Source organism: Carassius gibelio, chromosome A16, assembly GCF_023724105.1.
Source record: "Carassius gibelio isolate Cgi1373 ecotype wild population from Czech Republic chromosome A16, carGib1.2-hapl.c, whole genome shotgun sequence".
Taxonomy (NCBI): domain Eukaryota; kingdom Metazoa; phylum Chordata; class Actinopteri; order Cypriniformes; family Cyprinidae; genus Carassius; species Carassius gibelio.
In genome coordinates this window covers 18,240,885-18,259,067 of record NC_068386.1, presented here as the reverse complement: position 1 = coordinate 18,259,067, position 18,183 = coordinate 18,240,885, and the positions used below count along the sequence as shown (strand labels likewise).

Here is an 18,183-nt window from a genome sequence, read left to right as displayed (position 1 = left end):
AACTGGACAGTGTCACGGTCTGGCCGTTTTAAGGAGAAAAGAGTGCGGGTCACCATGCCCGAAAACAACTTTTATGACAAAAACATTGCTGCAGCAAAGTAGCTAGCCAGTTATTTTTTTCTGTTTGTAGCCTACTAAATGAACCTGTTTACACTGCGAGCACGCGACGCGTCTTCTGGAGTTGTGGATGGAATCTTGAGAAGTTCGTCTTGTTGCTGGAGCGACGTTCGCTTGTGGTGTAGAGAGGATGTTAATGAAGAAAACCCTCATTCGGTGGAGGCGTGGAGCCATTGACTCAATAACACCTGTTACATTCTACAGTAACCTGGGTTTTGTCTCTGCTGAAGGACGCTGAACGCTTCATATGCATTTTTCATTTAGGCATATTTGCAAAAAGAAAGACATAGCCTACTGTAGGTATACTCTATAGATGTAAGTAGTTATTATTGTTTGTCTGTTTGTAGTCTTTTATTTATTATTCACAAAGGGGAGTTTTAAAGGAAACCCTTTTTTAATGAAGGATATCCAGAAGATATGATGTAAATGTTTACCCTTTCTGTATAAGGATAGATTTGGTTTGATTAACAGTAGCCTACTAAATGTTGGCCCACTGAGAAGTTATTCGTTTGGATGTTTTATCCAAGGTGATTTGAGACGGATATGAGACGGATCTACTGGTGCGAAATGAAATAGAACTGTGAATTTAACTTACGTAACTTACGTTTATGTAACTGTGCCATAGTGAAAGAATGGAATGCTGTTAAGCATTACTCTTGAGTAAATGCTGTTGTTTGCAAATAACTTTAGTTATAACACCACGCTAGTTATCTGCATTAGGTGTGATGATGACTATGCCATCTGTCAATGAAAGGCCACTTGACTGCATTGTGAGTGCCTCTTGTTTCCTCTTGTGTGTGTGTGTGTGTGTGTGTGTGTGTGTGTGTGTGTGTGTGTGTGTGTATATATATATATATATATATATATATATATATATATATATATATATATATATATATATATATATATATTTATATAATACTGTGGTAAAGTCTTAAGTTATTGGTATTTTCACCAACAACGACAGCAAAAGGTTTTAGGTCAGTTATTTCTATCGTTTGCTGTAGTGTCAGCAGAAAATTTCATGTTTACATTTCCAAACATTCCTTTCACCATTAATTGTAATATTCCAGTGATATTTTTGTTTGCACAAGGAGTCTGACATCAGGCAGTGCTGCACACAGAGATCTGATCTCAGCATCATCCAATCTGTCTGGGACTGCATGAGGAATCAGGAAAAAAAAACTGAGACAGACTAAAATCTAGAAGAACTGTGGCAACGTCTCCAAGACACTTGAAGAAACCTTCCTCCAAAGCAACCTGAAAAACGAAGTGCGAGTGTTTTAAACGCAAAGGGTGGTCGCACCAAATGTTGATTTTAATTAGTTAATAGAGGTCAACAGATAAATAGAATCGATTTATGACATAATTTCTGAAAATCAGTCTGTTTTTTCTGATTCTTCATGTCATTTCAGATCAGATCTCTGTGTGCAGCACTGGCTGCTGTCAGACTCCTTGTGCACACAAAAATATCACTGGCTTGTTGCAATTAATGGCAAAAGAAATGTTGGGAAATGTAAACTGATATTTCTTACTGACACAACCAGTAGGCTTTTTGTTGTAAAAATACTAATGGCCTAAGACTTTTGCATATTACTGTATATATCTATGAGTACTGTATGTGAGACATTTTAGATAATAATTTTTTGTGTCAAGGAACAACCTAAGAGAAGAGCTCCCTCTAGTGATGATGTTTAAAACTACAACACCAACGGTGACAAGCAGCACAGAACTGATCAACTTTATTCAAGTTAATACATACAGGCTACTCCAGACAAATTTACCTAAATATGTTATAAATATCACAAACATCACTGCATAATTCATCTAAAAAAGTGACACAAACATACTATAACAAAATCAGCACTGAAATGTTCTAAAAGTTTCAATATTTCAGTTAACAGGCACTTTGGGGATTCTCTTTGAGGAGAATTTTACCCTTTGCAATTGAAGAAGATCTTCAAATTCTATAAACGGCTCAAACATACCACCACCTGAGTGTATTTAAAAAAATCTAAAATAATAAATTACAGACATGACCTGTAGATAACAGAATACCTGTTTAGATCTACTGTAACATGACATGAAATGACACTGACAAGCTGTAAATGGAAAAATGCTGGAATCTCTGAAGGTAAACAACACTGACGCTGTTCTGCAGGAGTGTGATGTTTTTATAGCTCATCATGTTTGTAGGTGAACTCCCGAGCTGATATAAATCCATCATTGTCTTCATCTTCTTTTTGGAAGATGTCCTCAACCATCACTTCATGATGGGTGTCATTGGCGGCATATCCATGTCTCTCAAACTCTTTACGCAGGTATTCTTTGACCTAAAACAGAAAGGGGTTCAAGAATAACACAAATAACTCTCTGAAATGTATTACTGGCATTGAGTGTTCCACGAATAACCTTTAACATTCATATAATCTGTCCACTGCAAAAAATAAATAAATAAATAAAATAAATAAATCTTTATAGTGGAAAGAAACATTATTGGGATTATTAAAATATTCTTTACACTAAGAAAAATGGTTCTTTTAAGAACTGTTCCATGAACCTGCTTTTATGCTTAAGAGAGTATTATAAATCTCACGCTTGACGGACTGCTGCTTTCTGACGAACCTCTGCTTTGGAAAGTTTCCAGTCGTCATTGATGTCCATTTCCTGAAAGGACTCATGTGATCTAGGTCCATTTCGGATCTCGATGATCTCAATGTCAAAGATCAGTGTGCTCTCCGGTGGGATTTTACCTGAGAACAGAGCATAGCCAAATATGTCAGTATAGCTAATGAATCTGAGCTATACATTTGTATAAGGCATTTTAGACAGACTTAATGCAATGTCAATGAGTAATGCAATATCAAAAGTTGGAGAAAACCACAGTTCCTCGAATGTTTTATGCATATGCACTTTACTGGCACACCTTTGCCCTCTTTGCCATATGCAAGAGCTGGAGGGATGGTCAGTTTCCTCTTCTCCCCTGCACACATGCCTTGAAGACCCTTGTCCCAGCCCTTGATCGCCTCACGGATTCCCAACGTGAACCAAACAGGGTTTTTGTCTCCATGACGGCGGCTGCCAATTACAAGACATGTGCATTAATAATAAAGCCTAGAAACATGCACACTCTGCTGGGAAAACCAAGCTTCAGTTAGTAGCTGTTTTGCGAAACATAGTAGATGCTATCTAAGCTGGTTTTTGGATATTGGCAGCAGATCAGCTAAAGAACTGGACCAGACAGAAACCAGCAACACGTGTAACAAAACATTAACAATTATATATCCGACAACAATAAAACACATTTTGACAGCTAACCAATGCATTCCCAGTGAAAAAATAAATAAATGCAAGGGTTCGGTTAATAAAGTCTGTTCTTGCAATGTGTAGCAGAGTGTACAGTATGAACATGCGTTAGATGGTTATTAGATGTCACCTGGAATGAAACATTGTGCCATTACTCTCCAGAAAACCTTCGTAATGAACCAGAAGAATATCTCCGTATTTGGATTTACGATGACAAAGGAAAGGTTTGTATAAAACTTCTATTTCGACCTCAGGTTCCGGAAGTTTTGCACCCTGCACGTAAAAGTACAATGCAGAAAAAACGCATGTCCACAACTCTAGAATCATCTTAATATAAAGAACAGTTTAACACTGTAGAACAGTTTAGCTGATGTTTCATGCACAGCCAGGTTCTGAAAACGTCCCAGACTACAAGCTGTGCAGCTGCGACGTGGCAAGCGAAAATTCTACAGGGGGTCTTTTTTTCCACAAAACTAGGGATGTCCAATTTGTGAACGAGTCGTTCTTTTGAGTCGACTCCTTTCATTGAATCGGTTTAAACCATAGGTTTAAACTGTTTGCAAACTGGTCTGAACAATTCTTGAATCGAGCAGTTCACTATGAAGTCAAGACTGTTCATTGTTCACAACAGCAGAAATGTTACATATTAAACGTACTTGACATGTTTATGAGTGTATTTGTATGACATATTAAAATACATGAATGTTATTTAATGTTAAACTCGCAAAATTCTTCAAATGACATATTTAGGTTCTAAATTACATTTTGTTTGATATGAGCTTATAGCTTCAAACAAGTTAGGAAATATGACAGCCTGTAGTACTGTTAATAAAAATACAAATTATATATTTAGGGTTAAATTACATTTTAATGAGTTGAATTATGAGCTAAGCAAATTCCTGGAACAAATCACAATTACAATAACATGTAATAAAAAACGACCGTTTAATTTAGAAAATGAGAGGTTCTTTTGAAACGAACTGTTCGAAAGAACCGACTAGCGGACCTCAGATCACTCTCAAAAATTCCCAATGTAAAAGTTACCACCCTAAAATACAGCATAGGTCAGTTTTTCTGAGGACGCGCCTTAACCACCCATATCTAATTTTCATTGGACACTACACAGAACCACGCCCATCTACTCAGAACGCATCCAATGAGAGGTTCGCTAAACGAAAATCCCACAGACGTCACGTATGTGGGCAGATCCCTCTAATGATCACATGGATTGGCATTCTCGAAACTTTTACGTCAGTCGTTTACGTGAACTCATTCTCCAGCAGTCGCTTTGCGTCTTGCGCGCATGCTCGTCGTTGTTAAATAATTATCTCGAGTTTCTGCTGTGTTGGTCTCAGTCTTGCCACGACTAAGTAATGAATTGTCAAGAGAAGGTCTACCATGGAGGGAGTTCTCTATAAATGGACCAACTATATAAGCGGTATGTTAAAGTTATATTACGTAAAGCAGGGTAGTCTGTAAAGCTGTTAGCCTGTTTGCTAGCTCAAGCAGTGCATAAATGATGTTAAGTCACCATCCTCTTTAGCTCTCTGTGCCGATATTTTTTCCAAAGCTGGTAGCAACTCAACCACGTAACGTTACAACTCATCTGCTAAGACTGTTTTCAGAAAACTTTGTTTTGGTACCAAGATTATATAATAGATTTAGTTTTATTCAGTTTAAAAAGCCTTCTCTTGACTGGAAGAGCAAGTCAAGCCATGTTATCTTCATGGATCTCAAACATCATCCAGTACATTGTTACATGTGTCAGTTGCTGTGAAAACAATATCACATTGCTTTGTTGTTTATCCTGAAAGGCTGGCAGCCTCGTTGGTTTGTTCTTGAGGGTGGCACTCTTTCCTACTATGACTGTCAAGAAGATGCATGGAAAGGATGCAAGGGCAGCATCAAAATATCTGTGTGTGAAATACAGGGTAAGGAAAAGTTTATGCCTAACCTGAACAGGAAACCTAATAACCATTATATCACAAGCATCTATTGTTTTTATGCTTCGGGATATCAAAACACATGATTATGCAAGAGGATATTGCTTCATCTTTAGGAACTTTTATGTCCCAGGGGCTGATTTTCATGTTTTCATGTTCACAGCTAACATTCAGCTGATTTTTTTTAATGAGGTTTATATTGTGACATTTATTTTATTTTATATATATATATATATATATATATATATATATATATATATATATATATATATGCTTCAGAACCTATTTTTACTACTATGTGATTTAATCATTGTCATAGACCAAGAATATTAATCTTAATTATAAAATAATCATAAAAGCATTAATTATTGCATGTTTTTAACTGTAAACACACCATTTTTACAATATTTATTGTATGAAAATGATTTATTATTATTGCCACTGCAACAACAAAGTTGCCCCTGATAGATTTTGAGACCGTGAAGAGCTTGAAATGAAATAGAAGACATGTGAGCAGAATAAGTTTATTGTACCTCATTTCTAGCCTGTATTTTCATCAAATTAATACAAAAGTGTGAACATATTATTGAATTATGTTTAGGATACATAAAATTCTATCCGTACGAAAACAAAAGACAAATAATTTATGCGAAAAATGTTTAAAATGTAAATTTCCTGTGCCCTCATTTCCACCATAGAATGCTATTAAACATAATGCTTCATTTGAGATGTAGTGAGACTGTGATTGGAATCATTATTGCTTTACTTGAATGGGAATGTTCACTGTTGAAAAATAAGTGAGAGTATAGAGAATAAACAAGTTTTTAACAGGGCCAAAAGTGTCAATAGTTGAAAACACCCAAGTACTGTATTACAACTTTTGTGACTGATCTCATACATGGCTTAACAATCTCCTTTGTCCTCCTCCTGCCCATTGTAGTTCACCCATCGGATTTCACAAGGGTTGATCTGATCATTCCAGGAGAACAATACTTTTATCTCAGGGCAATTAATGCAGCAGAGAGGCAGAAATGGCTTGTGGCGTTAGGGACTGCAAAAGCCTGTCTCACAGACAACCGAACCAAGAGAGAAAAGGGTGAGTGTACTATTTCTGCTGTTATAGACAAGATATTCTATGACGATCATCTGACTTGTGTTAATGTGACAATGAAATATGATGATGTAATATACACTACCATTTAGGTCGATAGTTTAGGGTCAGCACTAATGTTTTAGAAAGAAGTCTGTTGTGGTGACTAAGGCTGCATTAAAAACTGCAAAATGTCACATGACCCTTCAAAAATCCTTATGAGATGCTATTTTGGCCCTCAAGAAACATTTAATATTATTATCAATGTTAAAAAGGTTGGAAACATTCTTTGTTGAATAGAAAGTTCAAAAGAACAGCATTTATTTGAAATATAAGTTTTGTAACTTTTTTTGTTGTTTTGTTAACAAGTGAAAATGTCGTCTTGTTGTTTTTTGTTTTTTTTTGATACATTTATTGCATCCTTGCTGAATAAAATGAATAATTTCTTTAAAAAAAATCTTTCTGACCCCAAACTTTTAAAGATCGTTGTATACTATATTGTTATCCCTAACTAGCCAGTTAATAGACAATATGTAAAATACAGGAAACTGGGTTTTATATGATTAATGGGGACTACAAAACCCATTTCAATCATGCTGTTTGTTCATTTAGCAATTTCTCAAAAAGCTGTCAATCTAAGTCTATGAAGAAAATGAATGTCAACAGAAGTCTCCTTTATCTTCTCAGAGCTCCAGGAAAACACAGAGGCTCTGAAAACAAAAATGTCTGAGCTAAGGCTTTACTGTGACCTTCTCCTTCAGCAAGTGAACAAAATACAAGAAAGTTCTCTCGCGGAGACGGCAGCTGATTCGGGCGAGGTAAGGGAGTGTTTGTGTTGAGTCAACCTACACTACGCTTACTGCATCTTTCAAGGACTTGACATTTATGCAATTAAACAATATTCAAGCTTTTCTTACATCTATAAAGAGTGTTTAGTAGTTCATACTTGCACTAATGAATTGTATTATTATTCCGATTTTGTGTAGTTATGCCTTTAGCACAAAAATAGCCGGTTAGACTGGTCAAGCCACTCTAAAACGTACATTTAGTTTTGCCGTCTGTGGGTTTCAGGTAGGGGACGAGACTGGAAATCTAGTGAAGTCCACATGCACCACCTTCTTGAAGACCCTGGAGGAGTGCATGCAGATTGCCAGCCAGACTTTCAATCCTGATCTTCTGAGTAGGACCCCTCCAGGCTCTCCTCCCGTGGCTACCATCAAACCTCAGAAGGTATATTAAACATAATCACCCAATGGAAAATACAAAAGATTGTGCTTTTGTAAATTGTAGATTAGCTTGTCAGAATCTAAAATAGATTGTTTCCTTTTTTTAATAGATCAAATTGACTGATCCAAGAAATCGGCACCCAGGAGAAAAGTGAGTTCGGTTCATGTTAATGTACTCCTGTGGGTCAGTTGTGCTTTTGTTTTTCTCTAAAATGTTTAATATGTGTGTTATGCAGACAAAAGGACTTAATAAACACCTCGGGGACATCAGCACATGAGCGTGGACCAGAAAACGGACCACCTCCATCTCCTGAAGAAAACATGACTACATCTCCTACAGGTATGCCACGCATTAAGTTAAACATGAAACATTTAGCAGACCTCAGCTATCATTTCCTCTCTTGTCTATGTCTTGTTCTGTTAGGAAGTGGTTTAATGGAGGACCAAAAGGAGTCCATGGAGCCTCATAATAGCTCTTCATCAAGCACACAGAATCCTGTAGGAGAGGAGAAGGACATACCGACAAAAGAAGCAGACCTTGCCCAAGATAAACAACAGGAAGTCTCACCGAGCCCTACTCTGAACAAAACAGAAGAGGTCACTGAAGAAATCCAGGCTGACCTGGAAGAGAATAAGCCAGAAGAGGAAGATAAGGTGGACACATTCTTCAGCACCATGAGCCACAGGTATGAGGCGCTCTGATCCTCTAAAGGAAGCAAGATGAACGTACAGCACATATTTACACCCTTCAGAATGTGTTGTGTTTGTTTGAAACATGCTAATGTCAAGCTATAAGCTAATAGGTACTTAGAAGATCTCCACTGAGTAATGTTGTGTCCAAAGTAACCAGGTGACAAGCGATCAGTCCCTGTCTATTTCCTGTTACAGGAATAATCACAAGGTAAGGTCTGTTGCAAGAATTTGTGGCTTACTGTGAAATACCCCAGAAACCAATTTGGACTCATTTAAAAGTTCATAAAAGAAAAATGCATTGACAGATATGCACTTTAATAGAAGTCTATGATGTGCGACGAGACTGTCACTGACTGTACAGTATTTGTCACTTTGCACAGGGTAGCTCCACCCAAAGTGAAATGTCATTGGTCTAAAATCCAGGTCTGTCTATATATTAAATTCTAGATAAACGATTGTGCTTTTGTCACTTGTTTAAAACGTTTCTGTCAGTTATAGAAGTAAATATAAGACAGATGCTTATACTGGATACTGTTATTCTGTTGCGTCTCACATGGTTGGATTATGATATAATAGACACTTTCCACAAATAGGATACAGTTTATTGTCCCATGACTTTTTTTCTGCATTAGATACACAAATATTAATAAACCAAACAATTTTTTTATTATTTTAGAAAAACTATCGTCTTAACATCACATATATAAATAAATCATATATCCGTACTCATCTTAAAATAGAGAGATTTTTGAATGTCATCTAATTTTTTGACATAATATTGAAGTGCCCTAAAAATTGTGAATTGCGCAATAATAATTTTTTTCTACAGGAAGACTTTTTTGCAAACCTGTCATCTAAGATATTATAAGAAAAATGATTACCGGTACATAAATATTCTGTAATTTATTGGAAATACATTTGTATTAATAACGATAAACCAAATCTCAAACTAGCTAGTCCCTACCGAGTGGCAGATTTTAGAATTTGGGCTAAAATTTTAACCATAATTCAGATTTTAAACTTGATTTAGATGAATAATATTTTGGTAACATGGTTTGCAGACCTCTCATATAAAATTACATTTAAAAGTGTAAAATGTAATACAATTTCAAATTTACTAATTCGTTTAAATGTAAATTCAAATTGCTAAAATAATAAGTAAATTGGCTTCCTGAAGTAGAAGTTAATGGTCAAGCACCTTCCTCGCTGGAAAGACTCTTACTTGTACCCTGCTTGTGGAAAGTTCCATAACTAAAAGTCTAACATTTTCAATATAGTTGTTTCATCCTGTAAAGTTCATGATTAAATGTTCATCATGGTATGTGTTCTTTTGGTCGCTCAAAATGAGGCCCAGCTGGTGATGAGGGTTTGTAGATTCTTGTGCTATTCATTATTCTTTCATCTCTTTCAAGAAACCATAACACTAACCTGTTCCGACAGCCTTTCTTGGGCTGAAATGAAATTGAACAAGTAATGTGGAATGTTATCAAAGCAACTTGTCTGTATTGAGATATGAACCTTTTCAGTATTACGTATATCACTGTGTGAAGGTTGTACAATCTCATTTATAAAACCTGTATTTAATGTGTGCTCTTCTTATTTAAGGACTGCATGGTTTTCTTCTGCTTTGGCTATGCCTGCTTTTATATTGGTGGTTTATTTCATCAAATAAACGTGTTTTGTTGACGTGGGTACTAATGTATTGTCCTTGTCTGATTGTCTGTGGTTTTTTTCTTGTAGATTTAGTGATATTATACTGGAGGACGGCAGTGGTATTCCCACACAGGCCTTTTTGGATTCTTGCTATGCTATAGTACCAGTTTTAGGTAGGACACTCTATCTTTCACACTTTCTCCCTTTCTTACGCCCTTTCCCCCGTCAGTCCATGTAGTCTTATTCTCTGCTTTTATTAGTTTTGTGGTTATTAAAGGTTGTAAAATGCTTTATGTTTTGTCACTTTGTGCATGTGTCGGCTCGCCATGTGCACTTGGTTTTATTTGACTTTTTAAATAATTTGCATCTCATATTAAAAGCTCATTCTCCTTCAGGCATTGTCATGCATGCTCTGCTATGTCTTTATACTGGGACAGTTTGTTAAAGTATGACTGAGGCTAAGAACCTGAAAATCTGTCAGCAATCAATTATAAAACTTTTTTACAAAAGATTTCCTCACCTTTCATCTCTTACTTCTGAGAAACATACCGTATCAATGTGTTTGGGGTGTCATGCACTTTTTTTGGAGGTGACAGCATTAGTCTATTGGTACCCTCACTTTGTTTTCGTCTATAGTTCGAATGGGCTTGATGCTTTTTAAAGTGATTGGGGATTGGGTAACGGTTGATCGTATTTCTCTGGGGAAAAAAAAAAGGAAGAAAAACTGACCCTAAACTTTTGAACAGTAATGTATGTTTAGCCAGAGAATAACAGTTTAACTGACACAGCACTTACAAAGACTCTCTCCCCTCAGACAAGCTTGGACCAACAGTCTTTGCTCCAGTTAAAATAGATTTTGTGGGAAACATCAAGGTAAGTGTAACATACAAGCAATGACATTCTTTAAGACTCACCGCATCCTCATTTTAATAAAAACAAGAACTGTAAAGAATACTTGGCATATTTTAAATGACATGAGTAGTGGGTTTACAGATTATAGACAGGGGTGCACATAAGTGGTCCGCAGGTCCGCATGCGTGACCAAAATAAAAAATGCGTTATATAAATATGTTCTGACAGCGCATTTGCGTACCGACATGGTTGACAGCTGTTAATACACAATTACCATTTTAGATAACAAACTGTACTATATAAGTTTTATTTTCAATCTGAAAGCATAAATCTAGGCTATGCCATGCAGTTTTCAAAACACAATTCAAAACTGTGACATTCATCCTCTGACGCTCTTTAATCAGCAGCAGCGCTAATTACGCAAGTGGGTAAACTTGCTGGCAACCTGCCAAAATAAAAGCCTGCTGATTTTAAGTTTGAACATGATGAAAACGCTTTGATTTATTTATTTTTGGATGCCTTTATCCAGAGCTATTTAAATTTGGGGATTATATAAAGTGATTCTTCTTAAAGAGGCAAACAAAGAAAGTAGTAGTAGATATAAGCATTTTATTTTTAAGTTTACTATAAAAAATTTTTATTTGTATTTAATACTAGGACAGCCTTTTATTTTTAATAATATTATCACACACTATTATTTAGTGTATTTACTATAATTTTATATATAAAAAAACTCTAAATAAATAAAGTGCAATAATATTCTTACTATTATTAATTAATTGTTTATATTTATATTTAATGGGTCGAGCTATATTCAGTGGGAGGACCAAACCAAATCTCCAGGTTCTCTTAAGAGAACCAGGCTGAAAAAAATATGTGCACCTAGGGCTGGGCGATATGGAGCAAAAAATATATCTCGATATATTTTGCTATATCTCGATATACGATATATATCTCGATATCTTTACAGGAAAAATAACCCCCAAAAAACTACTGCAAAAACAAATATGGCAAATATTACATGTTAAGGGGCCTATGAAATATTTTATTTTTTTCTTCACCATATGTTTTATTGTTACCTAATTCTGTCTTTAGCATGTGCAATTATTTAAATGCATAAAAACAACTTAATTAGTTAAAAACAATTCTTAAAATAGCCTTATGTGAAATGTTTTTTTCCCTTCAGAAATTCTGTGTATTTACATTTTTCTGATTATCAAATGAAGGCATAAAACATTCATTTAATTTATCTTTTAATTATTTAAAATTAAGCAAACTTTATTTTTTGGTAAACAAAGGGGATTTACTATTAAAAATAAAACGTGGGAGAAATGTTGTGTGATTATTCCTTATAAAATTATGTTAGTTTCATTTTAATAGTAGTAGTAGTGGGCTATCTACATTCTGCTGTACAATAGTAATAGATTTCTGTCAAATACTTTTATTTTGACGGGTTTAACTTTACAGTTCTGTGTATGTGATACCACAGTCTGTGATCATGTGATATGAGCTAGTCTTACTCAAATCAAACGGTCAGATGCTCATGAAGTGACTCTCAGTGCAGTTCTGCAGATGTTCCTCATGTGTTCACGTCTTTATTTAGAGAGAGGAAAGACAATGAAATCAGCGCGAGCGTTATGCGAGCTTCCGTGTTTAATGAATGAAGACGCGCTTCTGCTCCATTCGTTGACACAGACACGCAAAACATGCAGGATTCATATTTAAATAGACTTTTCCGGGTTAATATTTGCAGATATTAGTCCATTTCGCGATTTGATGTAAGTGCATGACCGACTTTTGATTAATTCATTTAAAATTTGACCAATTCCGTGACATTCCGCGTTAAACTGTAAATTCCAGTTTTATGACTGGATTGCGCGATTCCCTCCGCGTTTCATTGGGCCCTACAGTAGACATCTGCCTGCCGTTCGCCCTACGCATTAAAACTGAAGTATCTCCATATAATGGAGCCAGTTGTCTTTTTTTTTTGACTAGTTCTCTACACGCGAGGTGAGAGGGGACAAAAGCAAGGAGGCGGGGGGGCGAGCACAGCACAGGGAAGGCAAACAAGCAAAGTGGCGGAATCAGAATATAAACAATATATCGATATATACGATATGTCAAAATCCATATCGTGTTTAAAAAATATCTCGATATATTTTAAATATCGAGATATCGCCCACCCCTATGTGCACCCTTGATTATAGATTCACTAGGATGATACTCAACACACAATTTAATCATCTGTAATAATTACCCATTTATTTCTTCCTTAATTTGCTTGGAAAAATGTATCCTGGGAATTTATAAATACATTTATCAAGCTTATATATATTTGTGTCTTCAGCATATTAGAAAAATTTATTTTAAATTGTACCAATATAATCAAACCAAACTGAATCAGAATGCATAGTGTTTTAGCAAATCAACAATTTGTCATCAGAGAAAATATTTGGTTAATATGTTTGAGCACTCAAAGTTATATCTGTGATGACTTTGAGGCTGTTTTTTAATGAGCTTCCTTGCATATAACAGTATGTGAATTATGGCTTTGGAAGTCAGAATTTTTTCCCAAGAGTAATTAACTAGTATTTAACAGGGTCAGCAAGGTTTATTTGGGCAAACACCATAAACCACTAGAGGGCATAATAGCATGGGCGGTGAGTTGATGCACCTTATTTTCTCCATCAGAAGATCCAACAGAAGGTGGTGTCTGATCCTGAGAGTTTCCCCACCCTTCAGAGCATCGTGCTGCATGAGGTGGAGACGGAAGTGGCACAGGTGCGGAACTCGGCCACAGAAGCGCTGCTGTGGCTTAAACGTGGACTCAAGTTCCTCAAAGAATTCCTTTCTGAAATCAATACAGGGATGAAGGATGTGCAGGGAGCTCTTAGTAAGTCACCTGATCAAATTTAAAATGGGTGCAAAAAGAAAATAACACCTGGTTCAAACAGCTGTCCTTCACCTATCATGTTTTTATCAGTGCTTTGTAATGTCTCCTGCTGAAAGTTTTTTTTCTTCTTCTTTTAGATAATGCTTATGGAAAGACACTACGGCAATATCATGGATGGGTTGTTCGAGGTGTCTTTGCAGTAAGTGTTGTGTTATGAGTGATGTTTTTCCATAAAAATAAGTAAATAAATAAACAATCAGACATCTTAGTGTTGCACCATGTTCTGTTTACTGTATGTCTCTGTCAAATACCAAAATTGCTTTGTTTTCTACTTTTATTATAATTTTTTAAAGAAACTTTATGCAATTTGCCTTAAGCTTCAAAAAGGAAAAATCCAGTAAAAAAAAAAGAATAAAAAAATAAAATAAAAAATGTAAGTATGAAGGGAAAAAAACAAGATAGTGTGGCCATGAATTAACAATTTCTTTCTTCATTTTAACTGTAAAATTAAAAATGGCTTTGAGGAACTTCCCAACACCTATCAGTTCATGTATACAGTATCTATCTAACCAATTTTTGATTTATTAATGCTTTTTTTTGTATTTATACCATTTTGTTTTTTAGATTTTATTTTTGACATTTTATTGTGATAGGACAGTATTGTGTAGACATATATGCCATTTAATGTATGCATGTATGTATTAATTTATTTTATGGCCAAGTATGAAATATATCGTGCAGTCATTCTCTAAACTGCACAAGCTGGTAATACAGTCTGCTGACAGTCACATCATCATGACATGCAATGAGCTGCTTGGTCTCTGTGGCATTCGCAGTCACTGAGCTTTCTGCTTAACATTTAAATAGACTTGATCTGTGTTTACAGTAAGGAAGTCTTGTAGCACACTATCAGAAACCCTCCACTTCCCCCAGCTCCACCCATATAGATCCCCACATATAGATTCTTTGACAATGTCCTTCCGGTTCCATTGAAAATATACTTATATACAGCTTTGAAAAAACATAACATGCATTCAGTCTGCCTTTCTGACTGTGTTTGTGTGTGTGTTAGCTGGCTCTACGGGCCGCCCCGTCCTATGAAGACTTCATGGCTGCTCTGGTTTCTCATGAAGGCGATGAGCTGAAGGAAGGCTTTATGACCGGCATGCATCAAGACCTGGATATCTACCTGCCAGCTATCGAGAAGCAGCTGTCCATCCTGGACTCTGTCTATGAGGAGTACAGCTTGGAATCAGACGAGGTCGTGTGACCGATCCAAACGCACCCGCACAGAGAACCGAGAACCTGCTTCTGGCACAGCTCATCGGTTTCAGTGGTGAAGTTGTAACTCTTTCGCCTGCCGTGGTTACCAAACCTGAAGTTAGTGTTGAAGAAAACAGGGAGGTTTTTGGGAATCCAAGGCTTGCAAAGCCTGATCAGTAAGAGTGTGTTGGATAATGTGGCATCTGCAGACTCCAGTGACGGTCATCCCTGAGAAATTTAAGTGACCGCCATCAAAATAATGCTTAGTGAGGGGGGCAGGGTGTGATTCCAAGTGTTTTCAGGGAACAGCTCTATTTTTAGAAACCTTCAGTGCAGTGATCAAGTGTTTTGTTGACATTGGTTGTATGTTTATTCATACACTTTTAGGCACGAGAGCATAAATGGCAGATAAGCTGAAGATATTGGTTACCTGGCAGTGAAGGTTTACAGTTAAAGGGCAAAGCTGCACTTCTGCTTTTCTTCTCACTTGAACTAGTGCATTATTTTTGTTCAGATACTCGCATCTCATTCGTTTTAGAGTAACACACAACTAAGAACTTGTTCAGAGACTATTGGGGATTCAGATGAACATGCAGTGTGTTCATAAAACCAAGTACTTAAGTATACAGATACTGTGGTGGGCTATTATTTGCAGGGACTTAACCTTAATTTAAACACATTCACAATGGCTCCAGTTCAGGACTAGTAGGAACAACTTGGTGAGAGGGACCAAAGGAGAGTTTCTTTTTCATAGTTTAATGAAGAGATTTCCTACTATAAAAAACATGCAGCTTCAAGAAGATAGATGTCATGATATTTCCCCAGTGACTTTATTTATTGACTTATTTATATGAATATTAATTCTGTTTATTTTATCGTAAGAATCACGCTATGCTTACTCTCAAATCATATGAATGATACTAATTTTTGCATGTTGCGTTGCATGGGTTTTCTTTTTATATTTCAAAATGAATCCGATTTAGATTAAGATTTATTCTAACTGCATCCCACAAAGTTTTAAAAGTAAAAAGCATTGGCTTTATAAATATGTTTTCCAAACATTGTAAATGTCAGAATGTTCATGTTGTTCCAAACCTGTATAACTTTCTACTTCAGCTGAACACAAAATATATTTTGAAGTATTTTGGTAACCAAAAAATTATAATATGATTTATAAAATACTGAGACATTCCTCAAAATATGTTCTATGTTCCTTGTGAAACATGAAGTAATTCAGTTTTTGAACACTATGAGGGTGTCGGCAAACCTCTGTGAGTTTCTTTCTTCTGTTGAACACAAAAGAAGATAGTTTGAAGAATGTTGGTAACGGAACAGTTGATGTAGCCACTGATTTTCATGTTATGGAAAAAAAATCAAAAATGGCTAGCGTTAACTAACTGTTTGGTTACCAACATTCTTCAAAATACCTTCTTTTGGGTGAACTATCCCTTTAAATTCAGTTGAAGTTTTAGCATGACAGCATTAAAGAATAATGTAAAAAATTCCCCCCCGTGAATAGCACACAGAATCCATGTTGCCATCCAGTATTTTTAAAATATGTCTATATGATATGCCTTTTTATATGTTTTTATTAATTGTAATTTTTAAATTGTATGTCATTTATACTGAATGGCCTGTAGTGTTTTTAACCTTTTTAATAAAAAATATGCAAAATGTCATGAAACAGTTTTGTATTTTCAAAGTCATTAGGTGTCATTAAGTGACCGTTATGACACGCAATCCTTCAATATCTGGACGTGGTTGCTGCGATACTCTCACCACAACAAGGATGATCTCTAGACTCAATAATAAGGGCCGAGAATAGAAGGATTGTTTTTATGGGCACTTGTGCATGTGTGATAGAGAGAGAACAGTTTCTGGTGGTTTTGTTTGTCTAAACACATAGCAGATAACTAGAGGCAGTGGGCTTTTTTTGACTGTCTTGAAAATGTAATGTACGGTACATTACTAATCCGTAGTGACTAAATATGCTACTAGCACTGAATATAGTTTTTATTTAAATGAGTATCATGACAGTTCAGAGAGGAGCTATACATTCGGGAGAACATCTTGGGCAGGCAGCACAGTGGAATTGGTACTTGTATGCCAAATTAACCTCTTGCAACACTCTCTCAAAAACGTCTTGGCCCATGAGTTTTGCAGTGACCTGACTGCAAGCTTCTTAGAAAGGGAGGTCTAATACGTTTATTAGACCAAAGAGAATGTAAACTATTTTTCATTAAGCAATATCCCACATGCTTTTGTTAATATTAAGTTAATAGTTAATAACTTTTGCATTCCACTGCGCTGCTTTTCAGTGTGTTAGACTGACATATTTCGCTGTTGAGCTAAGGTCTCGGCACAAAAAATGAATAAAATATAAATTCAAAATGTGAAAATATATGTTCCTGCAATTGTATGCCGCTTTGACACATCGGTCACTCGGTGAAATTCATATTGGCTTATAACCTGCAAGAATCTAAAAGCCTCTCTTTGTCGAGGCAACCAGGGTGATGCTAACTTTCTAGGTTGGTCTAAATTAAAATACATCATCACTGCACTCTATAGCATTTATTGCCTTTGTCAGTAAAATTTAGCTAGTTGATTCTATTTTGGATTCTATTTTGGCCCTTTGTTCTTGGCTATTTGTCCATTTATTTCTAGTTTATGTGTTTGTGTAGGCTATGTGGTTCATTCCCTGCCATTCTGTTGCACCTTGCATGTTTGCCATTCCCTCCGTAGGTCAGGGATTTTCACTGGGACAGCTGGGTCCTCTCTGTTTCCTGCCTGTGAGGCTCACTGTCCTCCGTCCTAGACCACACCAGCACTCGAAATGTGACACCACTAAACCTGCATTGGTATAATCATCATACTTACAATATGGCAGCTGCCTTTTCCAGTTTCCTTGCGGCTAGCTGATAAGTGTACATGGGTTGTACAAATCTGTCCCCTCAAATAGTCAGTGTTTGGTAGATTAATTACAAATTGTGGTTTGTTACTGATTACAAATGACAAAGTTAGTAGTTAGTAATTTAGTCTATTAGATTACACATTGTATGTAATCTAATCTGACTATTGTTTGATTACTTTTAGATGTGACTTGTTTAACACACAGATTTAAATAGGATCATTTTGTACCATATTATT

General features: G+C 36.0%; 2 protein-coding genes across 3 annotated transcripts; one reads left to right on the top strand and one right to left on the bottom strand.

Annotated features, from left to right (window-relative positions):
- Positions 1 to 1,832: 1,832 nt before the first annotated feature.
- Positions 1,833 to 3,891, bottom strand: LOC128031052 (peptidyl-prolyl cis-trans isomerase FKBP14-like). Of its 2 annotated transcripts, none has more exons than XM_052619266.1 (4): positions 3,554 to 3,891; positions 3,044 to 3,195; positions 2,714 to 2,870; positions 1,833 to 2,450 (listed from the first exon to the last, which is right to left on the bottom strand). In XM_052619266.1, exons 1-4 carry the CDS (start codon positions 3,748 to 3,750, stop codon positions 2,381 to 2,383), a joined length of 576 nt encoding a protein of 191 aa, XP_052475226.1. In that variant the 5' UTR covers positions 3,751 to 3,891; the 3' UTR covers positions 1,833 to 2,380. The 2 variants fall into 2 exon arrangements, with proteins under 2 accessions (XP_052475226.1, XP_052475225.1); XM_052619265.1 differs by having other exon boundaries at positions 2,743 to 2,870; positions 3,554 to 3,886.
- Positions 3,892 to 4,672: 781 nt separating this feature from the next.
- LOC128031030 (pleckstrin homology domain-containing family A member 8) lies at positions 4,673 to 16,720 on the top strand. Its single transcript, XM_052619220.1, has 13 exons — positions 4,673 to 4,861; positions 5,238 to 5,354; positions 6,307 to 6,462; positions 7,144 to 7,274; positions 7,528 to 7,686; positions 7,793 to 7,833; positions 7,919 to 8,022; positions 8,107 to 8,368; positions 10,116 to 10,201; positions 10,843 to 10,901; positions 13,572 to 13,773; positions 13,911 to 13,972; positions 14,846 to 16,720. The coding sequence occupies exons 1-13, from the start codon at positions 4,822 to 4,824 to the stop codon at positions 15,041 to 15,043; spliced, it is 1,617 nt and encodes a 538-aa protein (XP_052475180.1). The 5' UTR covers positions 4,673 to 4,821; the 3' UTR covers positions 15,044 to 16,720.
- The last annotated feature ends 1,463 nt before the right edge of the window (positions 16,721 to 18,183 follow it).

Coding starts and splice junctions, on each gene's coding strand:
- LOC128031052 (XM_052619265.1), bottom strand. CDS start 3,750: ATGATTCTAGAGTTGTGGACATGCGTTTTTTCTGCATTGTACTTTTAC. Junction 3,196..3,553: donor GGCACAATGTTTCATTCCAG/GTGACATCTAAT, acceptor TGTAATTGGCAG/CCGCCGTCATGGAGACAAAA. Junction 2,451..2,742: donor GGAAACTTTCCAAAGCAGAG/GTTCGTCAGAAA, acceptor TTTCTGTTTTAG/GTCAAAGAATACCTGCGTAA.
- LOC128031030 (XM_052619220.1), top strand. CDS start 4,822: ATGGAGGGAGTTCTCTATAAATGGACCAACTATATAAGCG. Junction 7,687..7,792: donor CTACCATCAAACCTCAGAAG/GTATATTAAACA, acceptor TTTTTTTAATAG/ATCAAATTGACTGATCCAAG. Junction 8,023..8,106: donor CATGACTACATCTCCTACAG/GTATGCCACGCA, acceptor TTGTTCTGTTAG/GAAGTGGTTTAATGGAGGAC.